Source organism: Pleurodeles waltl, chromosome 7, assembly GCF_031143425.1.
Source record: "Pleurodeles waltl isolate 20211129_DDA chromosome 7, aPleWal1.hap1.20221129, whole genome shotgun sequence".
Classification (NCBI taxonomy): Eukaryota; Metazoa; Chordata; class Amphibia; order Caudata; family Salamandridae; genus Pleurodeles; species Pleurodeles waltl.
In genome coordinates, this window is record NC_090446.1 from 202,241,938 (window position 1) to 202,254,644 (window position 12,707).

Sequence of the window (12,707 nt, forward strand, 5' to 3'; positions counted from 1 at the left end):
TAGCGGTTGGGAGTAAAGCCGTCGAATAATTAGATCATATAGACCCGACATTACTCCCTTGCATTGTCCCCATTGCTGCAGGTAAGCCACTATCGGTGAGGGCAGGGATCCCCGCTGTGGAGGTGTATTCCCTTGGGAGAGACAATGCTTGAGTTGCATGTATCTCCATTCCTGGTTCGGGTGTAGACCGAACTCCTCCCGTAGCTTGGGGAAGGGTTTGAGCACATCGTTCTCCAGGACCTGTGAGAGGGTGAGGATGCCTGCCTGTTTCCATTGCGGCCAATGGAGTACCTCGCCACCTATGCGTAGGCCACTGTTGTGCCACAGGGCCGCTTGGGCATGTATGAGGGGGTGGACCCCAAACAGTCGGTGGGCCCTTTGCCAGGATGCCCTGGTCGCTGCCAGGATAGGATTCACTGAGTTAGTGGCTGGGAGGTCTGCACGGTAGGGTCCACCGAGTCCTTCGTTCGCAGTCAGGAGTCGTTTTTCCACTGCTATCCACAAGGGGGGATCTGGTATATTCGATAGTGTATTGGATAACTGAGACATTTGTAGGGCTAAAGAGTAGTGTTCCACTGATGGGAGTCCCATTCGCCCGTGTATGCGGCGGGCCAAAAGCTTGGCTGGTGATAGCCGCGGTCGCATTGTGCCCCACACGAATGATCTAATTAGTGCATCAATGCCTCTTAGTGTGGAGAGGGGCACTTGTAAGGGCAGGAGACCTAGGATATAGGTGAAGCGGGGTACCGTCACCATTCTAACCGCTTGTACTCTGCCCCACATGGAAAGGCCTAACTGGGTCCATTTCGCAAAGTCCAGTTTCATCCGCGTGATGAGAGGGTCAATGTTGTCCGCAACCATGTGTGCCAGTCCAGGGTTAACAAGCACTCCTAGGTATTTAAGACGTTTTGGCGTCCACCGGAATGGGTAGCCTAGGAGTGCCGCTTTTGTGGTTACTCGCGATAGCGGAAGTGCCTCGCTTTTGTCCCAGTTAATACGGTATCCCGATAGGGCTGCGAAGTCCTCGATTACCTCTAATAGGGCCGGTATGGATCTTTCCAGGTCCGTGAGAGGATATCGTCAGCATAGAGGTATATCTTGGAGGTGCCTTTCGGGTAGTGGTAAGCCGGTTATGAAGGGGGAGGACCGGATGGCTGCCGCCAAGGGCTCCATCGCCAAAAAGAACAGGAGAGGTGAAAGGGGGCACCCCTGCCGTGTACCCCTTCGGATAGGGAAAGGGTCTGAGAGGAAGCCTCCGCAGTTGACTCTGGCCGCGTGTTGATCATAGAGCAGTCGTACCATGGAGATAAATTTGTTGCCTAGGCCAAATCTCTCTAAGGCTGCAAATAGGTAGGGCCATTCTATGCGGTCGAATGCTTTTTCGGCGTCTAAGGACAGGGCCAGCGCCGACTCCGGGGAGTCTCTGGCCGCCCATAAGGTATGGCATAGGGTTCGTAGGTGGTTCCTAGACGTGAGGCCCGGTACAAACCTCACCTGTGTATAGTGTATTAAGGACGGGATTACTTTACGTAGTCTGTTTGCCAGGACGCTTGCTAGAATTTTGATGTCCCAGTTTAGTAGAGAGATGGGTCGGTAGCTGCCGCATAATAAAGGATCTCTCCCAGGCTTCGGTATGACAGCTATGGTGGCATTATTGGATATGGCCCCTAATGTCTGTGTTTCGCAGGCTTCATTGAGGGCTTCGCATAGGATATCAATCGCCTCTGCCCCTACCCATTTAGAAAATTCGGCAGGGTATCCATCCTCTCCGGGTGATTTGTGGTACGGGAGGTCAGAGATTACTTTATCTATCTCCTGTCTGCTTATTTCCCCTTCTAATAGGCTACGGCCCTCGTCTGTTAGGGAGGGGAGGTCTAGCTTCTTTAAAAAGGTGGTAGCTTGCGCTAGGTTGGTCGTGGTTTCCGGCGTGTAAAGGTGTCTATAGAATTGGGCAAATTCGTTTGCAATGGCCTGTGGGTGGGTCAGTATGTCCCCGGAGGGAGAGCGAATGGCTGGGATGGCTAGGGCGGCTGCTCTTTGACGGAGTTGGGCTGCGAGCAGTCGTCCCGCCTTCTCACCCTGTTCATAGTGTCTCCCTTGGAGTCTCTGTAATGCGAATTCGGCCTGGGTGGTGTATAGCTCATTAAGGGCCATTTGTGCTTGCTCTAAACTTCGGCGGCCTGGAAGGGAGGGGTGTGCCGTATATTGTCTGGTTAGTCGGCGTATGTCGAGTTCCGGAGCCGCTTGTTGCTCTTTTCTGTCTTTGTTCGCTATCGCCGCATCCCGCATGAGCTGTCCCCGTATCGAGGCTTTGGCTGCGGCCCACATAGTTCGACTCGAATCAACCGTACCAAGGTTGTCTTGGGCGAAAGTGGTCGCATGATCCTGTAGCTGCAACTTACCTTGGGGGGATCGATATCGATGGATCGCTAATCTCCAGGGTTTTCGGCCCGGGGATACCAGGCCTAAGCGGATGGCTATAAGGACTGGGGAGTGGTCTGAAAGGCCTCTCTCCAGTATGTCGTCCTCCAAGGTGTGGGCCATAAGATTGTGGGATAGGAGAAAGTAATCGATCTGTGATTGGGTACCGTGCACCGGCGAGAGAAAGGTAAATTCTCTGTCCGTTGGGTGAGTCAGCCTCCAGTGGTCAACCAAACCGTTATCCGCGAGTATATCAGACTGGATGGCCCTGTCTGCGTTGTTACTCGTGTCTAGAGGCCCCGTCCTGTCCAATGCTGCGTCCCTTGCTAGGTTCCAGTCTCCTCCTATAACGTAACGGGATGCCCCTATCTCGGTTAGAAGTCGATTGAGCTGGAGAAAGAAGAGGCGTTTGGGACCTGTTGGTGCATAGACTGATCCCACACACAGTGTTGAGTCCCCGATTTTCAGTTTGGTAAATATGTATCGGCCCTCGGGTCTGTCCACGATTTGACGACCGTGAAAGGGAGGGTTTTGCGTAAGAGGATCGCCACCCCGCTTTTTCTTGGGACATTCTCCGTATCGGGTGTGGGTGGGGTGCAACTAAACAAGACGGTTCCCACCCAGTCACGTCGTAATCTATCAGATTCAAGACTGTCTAGGTGTGTCTCTTGTAATAAGGCGATGTCTGCCTGCTTAGAATTAAGGTAGGATAGGACTTTCTTCCGTTTGATAAAGTGGGTAAGGCCGTTTACGTTCCATGATATCACCCTGAGGGGAACTACCGGTGCTCCCATCTGGTTGGGTATCCTTGTTTCCTGTGTCCGCCCACCCGGGGGTATGAGCTCGGGGGAGTGGGGTGGACTCTGAACTGAAGAGGATGTCGGGGAGAGGGAAGGGGGGGGAAGGGTGGCAGGCGCGTTGGATACGAAGAGGAGTTGAAAAGAGAATAAAGAGAAGACAGTGGGGGGAAGAAGAAATAAAAAAGAAGATGAAGAGGGGAGACCGGGATACAAATCCCGAAGTACACAAACTTTGACCGGCGGGTCTAAAACCTAGGCCGAATGAGCTTCGACGCCCAGCCAGCGGGCCCCACGCCGGGGAGGAGGGGGGGGCGGCGCCCACGAGGCGCCCCAGACCTCCGCGAGGATGCCTCCAATTATGTCTGGGGGGGGTGTGGAATGTGTTTGTGACCAGAGGATGGGGGTAGGAGGGGAGGTCGCATGTTGGCCGCGTCCCTGTGTGGGGGGAATGGGGGAAGCGCAAGGAAAGGACAGGGGCAAGTATTGTTGTCACTGAGGTCGCTTCCCCTTGGTTATTCTGATGGGTTGTGGCATGTATATGCTCTGGGACTTGGCATCTGTGGTCTGTTCTACTTTGCACCAACGCTCATCATTATGTCACTATTGCGTTTGTTATTAGATCGGGGTCTAGAGCTCAAAACCCAGTTCAGAATCGTTTTGCCCCAGCCCTGCCAGGGCAAGCCAGTTGTGTGCAAGGGTATTGCGTCAGTTCCCATATTTTCTAGAGGACGTTATGGATCCTGATTCTAGATGGGAGAAGTGATACGGGATATGGTAAGTGTTACCCGGCATGAAAGGGAGGGACGTTGAGAAACAAAAGTAATCGGGAGCCAACAAAAACTATCACACAATCCGAACAGTCTAAGCAGTCCGAGGCGGGTAAAGCCTTCTGGGGGGGGGGGTTCTCTGTGGTTCCATGTCTGAAGAGTGTACATTAAAGTAGAGTACTCTTCATGTCTCTGTGTCAGGGCTTTTTCATCAAAGTTCCTATGTTTCCTGCAACGTTTCTATGACAGTCTGTGGTTGTAGATATCGAGGGCTTGTAGGAAAACTGTGTCCATGTTGGTTTCAGGTAGTAGGCACCTAGGGTTTCAAAGGGGATCGGGACTTGTCTCTGTCCGGCAGTTGTGTGTGCTTCGCCACCGCCTGTAGGACTTGGCCCCTGTCATCAAAACTTTTTGTTAATCTCTCCAGGTCTCTGCCCCTGGTTTGGGGGTCTGTAGTAGGTTTTCCGTCGGTGTCCAAAGCGATTTCCGATTGGCCCATTCCCCTGGTTTGGTTCTGTGTGTCTTGGGGGGGTTGGGTTGTTGATTCCATGGATTGTGTCGGATCATGCAGCCCCTCTAGGAATGACTTCAGATCCTCTGGGTCATAGAAGGTTCGTGACTCTCCGTTCTTAGTTATCCACATCCTGGCTGGCTCGAAGAGGCCGGATTTAACGTCCAGATGGCGAAGGCGAGGGCGGAAGGAGAGAAAGGCTCTTCTTCGATCTGCTGTTTCTTTGGAGAAGTTTGCTGAAAGGTGGATTTCGAGGGGACCGAGCCGGAGTGGGCCTTGCCTTCGGGACAGCTGTAGCAATTGGCTGACCTGTCCGTGCCGGAGGAAGCAGGCTATGATTGGACGAGGGCGATCTTGTCCGTTTTGTCTCTTGAGACCAAGTCTATGTAGTGCTTTCCTCTTATTTAGTTTCTAAGCACTAACATAACACAACAGAAATGCACTTCTGAGGTCAAAGAAGACTTTTATTGTTATTTTATTCTTCCCCAACCACAATGTTTATGAATGAATGACGAATTAGTAGCTTTCAAGTCCGCGTTAATCAAACAAAATATATCAGTTTGCAATATACACAGCAGGTTATATTTATAAGATATTGAATGCAAAGCAAAACAAATACTTCACCGTGTAGGAACTATTTACAGCTACATCTTTCTAAGGTCTGCAAGCTGGGGACCCCTGTCAGCCGCGAGAAAGAGTGTCATCTACCCACACGGGATGCTGGCAACTGGCGCCAAGCTCCAGCACGAGGTCCGGCAGATTCGAATCTGACTCTCTGCAGCCTGTTACATTCGTTACAAAGGTGTGCCCCCTCCTCTCAGACCTGGGAAACTGAGCAAGCCTTTTGGAGACTGGCCAGGTCTCCAAGACTACTCCTGTTCCCAAGCTCAAGGGAAGAGAAACGACGCCCATGTACTCTCTCTTATCAGGTCTAGTCTACTGTGAGAGCAAAACATCTTGGTTCTCTGGTGCAAAAACACAGCTTGGAAAAATACAGAACTCCACGTTAAAGGCAATGGGCAGCTAACCTAAATATCAAATGCAATGTCATGTTAAAGGCAATAGGCAGCTAACCTAAATATCAAATGCAATGTCTAGTGTCATGTCAAAGCCAATAGGCATCTAAGCTGAATACAAAATACAATGTCTTATATCATGTCAAAGCCCATAGGCAGCTGAGCTGAATACAAAATGCAATGTATAATATCATGTCAAAGCCAATAGGCAGCGGAGCTGAATACAAAGTGTAATGTATAATATCATGTCAAAGCCAATAGGCAGCGGAGCTGAATATCATGTCAAAGCCAATAGGCAGTTAAGCTGAATACAAAGTGTAATATATGATATCATGTCAAAGCCAATAGGCAGCGGAGCTGAATACAAAATGTAATATATGATATCATGTCAAAGTCAATAGGCAGCGGAGCTGGATGTAATATATGATATCATGTCAAAGCCAATAGGCAGCTGAGCTGAATACAGCATGTCAAAGCCAATAGGCGGCTCAACTGAACAAAACATACCATGTGCTACTGGTGAACATTGAGCAACTAATATGCGCAGTGGTGAAACACAAAGTCATTGGTCAAAACAAAACTCCATCAAATAGCAGGACATTCCGCCCTTTGACCAATGAATTTTTGTTTCACATATCTCATATTTCAAACAAACAAAAAAAAAAACATTATCAGCAAATCAAATTTCAATGATCAAAGCAATCCCTGTAAAGCAATAGAAGTGAATTAACACATTGATCTCATAACCTTTCACATCAGATACATGTACATAGAAAAGACTGGGCAATTTTTTTTTTTTTTTTTTTTTCTGAATGAGTCTCTAATTCAACCGTGTTAGCAATTTGATGTGGCATGAGTTCTGCTCATGTAAAGGTGCACGGTCCACCTGAAAGGTTTTCTGGAAGGTAAGCAAAAGTCAGAGTTCCATACGAGAGGGGAAAAAAAAAAAAAAAAAAAACACAGCAAACAAGTTGAACTTGAACTGAAGGCGCAGTTTGCGCAAAATGGATCCATGGTGCTGGCACTTTACTCAGCCAGGTTCAGGTTGGGGATTCGGTCCCTTCCCCGACCCCACACGCACACACCGGAAGGGGGACCACACAGCACACTCAGGGACAGTGGCGAAACGTGGTCGGATCTGCAAAAGAAACAAGTATGACTTTTCTTGCAAATAACATTTTTCATTTAAACTGCACCCTTCCTCTTTCTTTCCCTGTTTTATAATCAGCAGGACGTTTTTGGGGCCCTTTGTTATATTTTCTGCAGGTTCTGGAGGGTCACTTGGGGCTTCAGCCCACACATCAGTACTGAGGTTTTTATCTGCTGCGCCACAGCTTCCTTTTTCTTGCACTGTCAGAAGGGCTGGGGCAGACTCATTCTTTACCAAACCTCCATTCACTGCACTTTTGTCAATTTGGGCCATTCTGTCTCCAATTTGTATGAATGAATCAGATTCTTTTCTAGGTATCAGCATAATTTTGATTTTTCCTTGGTAATTTGCAGCAATCACTTTCCCTAAAACCTGATCAATTTGCCATTTCTGTTCTGGTAACTTTCCTCTCCCCAACTGCTCTGTGACTGCTTGCATGACAGATTGCTTTTGTGCGTGCTGCACAGTTTTTATCAAATCTAGGGGAATGGGCATCTCTCTCATCTCTGCCCACCTGTAAGTGGCCTTTTCACATTTCTGGGGCACCCACATAGCTATCCCCACTAAGGCAGAATTCTGGGTGTACACTTCTCTCTCTGCATTTTTCTCATTAACATCTGCAAGGTAATTGAACCAGTTAGGTACAAGCCATGTGGCTAAAACATTATCAAAGAACCAAAAATCAGCGTAAAAATGACACATCTCACGTAGCTCTTGCTTTAAAATCTGACACACATTATACAACTCTGTTCCTTCTACTGTGCCAGAAAGCAACATTTCAGTCAATGAATCATTAGTAAAACAAACATGCTTTTTATCTTCAGTGGACACGAATTCAAATGGTGCACACAACTTCATTGGTAATTCTTTTATCTGTGGTACTCTAGCCCTGTCTTGCAAGTACCAGATCCATTGTATGATTCTAGCTAGGGGCACTATTTTCTTTCCTTGTTCATGATTTAAATATACATAAGTATTTCCTTCTTGCACTGCACAGAAACCTAAAGTCTGCATTATTTCATTTGCCAAATCACAAGCGCGCAGCTGCATATTATTTTTCACAGTGACCATGTACAAAAGTGTTAGGATTTCTCTCAAATGAGGGCTATTCTTTTTCCAAAAATCAAACAAGCTAATGAAACTCGGGGTGTCTTGCTCTAAAATCCTTCGTTTTACTTGTGCATTTTGCAACGTAACTCGTAAATCACATTCTGGTCTCTCGTCCCTGTTATCAGTTAAGGAATGCACTTTGGCTGCCAAAAACCCTGGCTCACACGGAAACTCAATGCAGCTCGGAGCTGTCTTAACCCCCTCATTACTGGAATGGGACAAGAAAGATTCTTCAAAAACAGCCCTTTTATAACTTTCCGTCTTATTTTGAATTATTGTATCCTGGCTAATTTGCTCACGTAAATTCCTATTTTCATGTTCCAACTTCCTACATTTCTCCTGCATTTCTCTGTAAGCAGATAAAGGTATCCAGACCTTTCTGTCATCATTACTTCCAAAACACACGTTTTCTACATATATACAACAGGAATTATTTCTCAAAACATTATCAGGCCTTTTAGCTACACATGCATTTTCTTCTGTAATTCCCCAAACAGAAAACAATTCACAGTTTTTCTTAGCACCATCAGGCAGTTCATCAACACATGTATTCTCAGACATGGTCTGCCGTGCTACTGTGATTCTCCAAACAGAAAACAATTTCTGTAATTCTCCAAACAACAAAAAACAATTACACTTTTAAAGTGTGCACTTAGAAATCTACTAACTCGTCAAACCCCTTCTTAATCACCTCTTAATGACCGACCCCACGACTCCAGGTACCAATTGTAGTGCTTTCCTCTTATTTAGTTTCTAAGCACTAACATAACACAACAGAAATGCACTTCTGAGGTCAAAGAAGACTTTTATTGTTATTTTATTCTTCCCCAACCACAATGTTTATGAATGAATGACGAATTAGTAGCTTTCAAGTCCGCGTTAATCAAACAAAATATATCAGTTTGCAATATACACAGCAGGTTATATTTATAAGATATTGAATGCAAAGCAAAACAAATACTTCACCGTGTAGGAACTATTTACAGCTACATCTTTCTAAGGTCTGCAAGCTGGGGACCCCTGTCAGCCGCGAGAAAGAGTGTCATCTACCCACACGGGATGCTGGCAACTGGCGCCAAGCTCCAGCACGAGGTCCGGCAGATTCGAATCTGACTCTCTGCAGCCTGTTACATTCGTTACAAAGGTGTGCCCCCTCCTCTCAGACCTGGGAAACTGAGCAAGCCTTTTGGAGACTGGCCAGGTCTCCAAGACTACTCCTGTTCCCAAGCTCAAGGGAAGAGAAACGACGCCCATGTACTCTCTCTTATCAGGTCTAGTCTACTGTGAGAGCAAAACATCTTGGTTCTCTGGTGCAAAAACACAGCTTGGAAAAATACAGAACTCCACGTTAAAGGCAATGGGCAGCTAACCTAAATATCAAATGCAATGTCATGTTAAAGGCAATAGGCAGCTAACCTAAATATCAAATGCAATGTCTAGTGTCATGTCAAAGCCAATAGGCATCTAAGCTGAATACAAAATACAATGTCTTATATCATGTCAAAGCCCATAGGCAGCTGAGCTGAATACAAAATGCAATGTATAATATCATGTCAAAGCCAATAGGCAGCGGAGCTGAATACAAAGTGTAATGTATAATATCATGTCAAAGCCAATAGGCAGCGGAGCTGAATATCATGTCAAAGCCAATAGGCAGTTAAGCTGAATACAAAGTGTAATATATGATATCATGTCAAAGCCAATAGGCAGCGGAGCTGAATACAAAATGTAATATATGATATCATGTCAAAGTCAATAGGCAGCGGAGCTGGATGTAATATATGATATCATGTCAAAGCCAATAGGCAGCTGAGCTGAATACAGCATGTCAAAGCCAATAGGCGGCTCAACTGAACAAAACATACCATGTGCTACTGGTGAACATTGAGCAACTAATATGCGCAGTGGTGAAACACAAAGTCATTGGTCAAAACAAAACTCCATCAAATAGCAGGACAGTCTATGCGCTCTTTGAAATTCCAGAGGGGGGTCAAATGTTATGTCGGCTAGTTTGGGAAGCGTGTCTCGCAGGTAAGAGAGGATATCTGTACCCTCAATGCCTTCCGGAAATCCAAGGAAGCGGATGTTGTTTCTGCGGCTTCGGTCCTCAAGGTCGGTTAACTTGCTGCGAAGGTACAAGAGTTCCTGATCTCTGTCAGTCTGTAAGACCACTTGACTTTCCACGGCCGCTACTCGATGGTCCAGTCCGGAGATTTGTGACTGGAAGCCCGCTATTTCCAAGCGCATGGATCTCGTTTCCGCTGTTAATGCTGACATGGCAGTGTCCATACCTTCCAGTTTGCGGCCTACTGCCGATATCTCCTGCAGTATACGATCCATTGATGCTCCTTGAGTATTGTCTGACATGGTGTCGTGTGAGGGGGGTGGAGAGTCTGCGGGAGCAGGATGTTTCTGTTGACGCAGGGCTTCAGAGAAGAGTAGTTGGCGAGCGGGTTTACACGGTGCTTTACCCGCCGTCTTGCCTCTGGGCATTGCGGGTTTCTCCCTGCAGGTGGGGATCTAAGGGGGTGCCTGTCCGTGTCTCAATGAAGGCGATCAGCGTGGGCGGCAGAGGAGAGAGGGTGGCGGGTGGGGTTCAGAGTTCAGAGGGGTACCTCTCTAAGTGGCCTCCTGGTCCTGTCGTTGGTGTATATGTACGAGGGGAAGGATCACGGTATTGGCTCTATAGCGTTCAGCGTCCCGCAGGGCTGTTCCGTGGAGAGAGGGGTTGTTTTGGAGCCGAGGTCCGATGTTATTCCTGGCCCTCCTTGCTCTCCATGCCTCGTTAGTTCTAGCTTTGTTGGAGGCTACAGTGGCTTTTCACTTTTCCTGTTAGTGTGGTATTGCTTCTTTTGTTGTTATGTTTGTGTTGATCGTTTTCCTTTCTCTTTTTTTTCTTTTTCTCCTCTTTTTTTAGTTTTTTTGTTTTCTTACTCTTTGTCCCCTCTTGTGCTTGCCCCTCTTTTTATTAGGTAGTATTTGCTCCTTTACTCTTTGCCTTCTCCTCTTCCTGTCGTCTTCCTCCTCTCTCCGCTCGTTGTTATATTCCTCTCTCTCTCTCCTCACTCCCGGCCCCTCTCTCACTCATCCACCACCCTCATCTCCGTACGTCTCTCATCCTCTCTGACTCACCGGCTCGGCTCTCACCTCTCCATCCTCTTCGGGGCCTCTGTCGTTTCTCAGGGGGTCTTCTCTGGAGCAGGTAAGGCTGGGGGTAGCCGTCCGTTGCGCTCCGCTGGTGGTGAGGCCTCTTGTCGCCGATCCCGTCACCCCAGGCAGAAAGGGGAAGGGTGGAGAGGCACTGGGAGGCGCGTCGTCAGCATCGGGCCACCTCCTGTTGTTGTTCCGGGCCGTGATGTTGGTCGGCTCCGTTCTCCCCCTTCGGCAGCTATCGATCAGGAGAGAGGGAGGGGTCAGGCGGCGTCCCGGCCTGTTGCCGGCTCCGGGAGCTGCAGATGAGCCGCTGTCAAGGCGCGGGTAGGGACGAAGGGCGCGCTCTCTCCCACTTCAGGCTTCAGCGAGGGACGCGTCTCTCCGTGTCGGGGTGATTCCTCACTCGAGGCTGCGGCTCAGAGGCCTGCCGTAGTCCTCAGGCCTGCTCCCCTCGCTCCGTCCGGTGCCTCCGGGGAGGGCGCTCCCCCCGTGTCACGGACATCGGTCGTTCACCGTCTCCAACTCCTGTCGGCCCCCGCTGCGTTCGGGGGTCCCGTGGAGCGCCCCCAGCGCCGCCGCCACCGCCGCGTGGCCCGCCGCCGTGCGGAGCTCGGCTCTTAGGCGGCCATCATGGATCGCGGCCAGACCACGCCCCCTCATTTTTCAGTTTTATGGGTATTTTAACAAAATAATTACATTTATTTTACATTTTTTAAACTATGTATGTTTATTTGATATGTCATATTTCGTTATTTTTCTTTTTAGTTATTATAATTTTCATTAATTCTGTTATGTCACTTTGTGATAAAGTACAGTGGCTATCATTCAGCATGTCTACAAACGGGTCATTTCTTCATTACTAGTCTCATCTAACGCTATTTTACATTAATTTGTGCCTCCGGTTTCCTTAATTGCCCTGGTTTACAGAATAGCCCATCACCATTTTAAATCTAACAAGCAAATAACTGTCAATTGCCTCAATGTTTAGTTTTCTACTGTACACACACCATCACTTATACCTGTTCAGAGATGTAATTTGTGAAACACACATGCAGATGATGTGGATCTGCAGGTCCTCAGTGGGCAATATTTATTTTTTAGCTTCAGATATACCAAACAAATAAATACAAATAACAATAGTTTGTAAAGCTTTTTTACACTGATCCTTATTTGCCTTCCTACCTTAACATGACTGTAAGAAATTGAGTTACTGGTTGAGGGGGATGAAACCCTACTGAAGCAGCAACCACAAATCTTGTCAGGGTGAAGCCACAAGCAAAAAACCCAAATTGACCTGTGCTCAAACCTTTGGTAGCTTGGCACAGAGCAGTCAGACTTAACTTAGAGGCAATGTATAAAGTATTTATGTAGCACCCCAAACAGTAGTAAAGTGAAAACACAACATTAGACAAAGCCCACACCAATTTATAATAGAGACATTTTTAATAAATAAATCAAGACCAAAGTGACAAAAATCCAATCAGTATGACAGCAGATTTGCAATTCTCAAGATTTCAGTGAAAATAGCACCAGAAAGCACAATGCGCCAACTATGGTTATCTGGGCGCGCCTGACCAGACCAAAGTCATAAGGTCAGGCCGACTGCAATGAAGCCCTTGCTGGCTACACGGACCCACTTAGCTCTGCTGAAAACAGTATCCTAATCCTGTTTGCAAAGGGATGCGGGCTCTCGTGTCGAAGATACATCAGGCAGCAGAGGCAATGAGAGGTCCGAGCGCGGAGAGGCGGTTATGGGATGCTGCGAATTGTAAAACAATG

At 47.6% G+C, this 12,707-nt stretch overlaps 1 protein-coding gene across 1 annotated transcript; it reads right to left on the bottom strand.

The window, feature by feature from the left end:
- Positions 1–5,986: 5,986 nt before the first annotated feature.
- Positions 5,987–9,219, bottom strand: LOC138303967 (uncharacterized). Its single transcript, XM_069243571.1, has 2 exons — positions 7,180–9,219; positions 5,987–6,653 (listed from the first exon to the last, which is right to left on the bottom strand). Exons 1-2 carry the CDS (start codon positions 8,334–8,336, stop codon positions 6,542–6,544), a joined length of 1,269 nt encoding a protein of 422 aa, XP_069099672.1. The 5' UTR covers positions 8,337–9,219; the 3' UTR covers positions 5,987–6,541.
- Between the last annotated feature and the right edge of the window lie 3,488 nt (positions 9,220–12,707).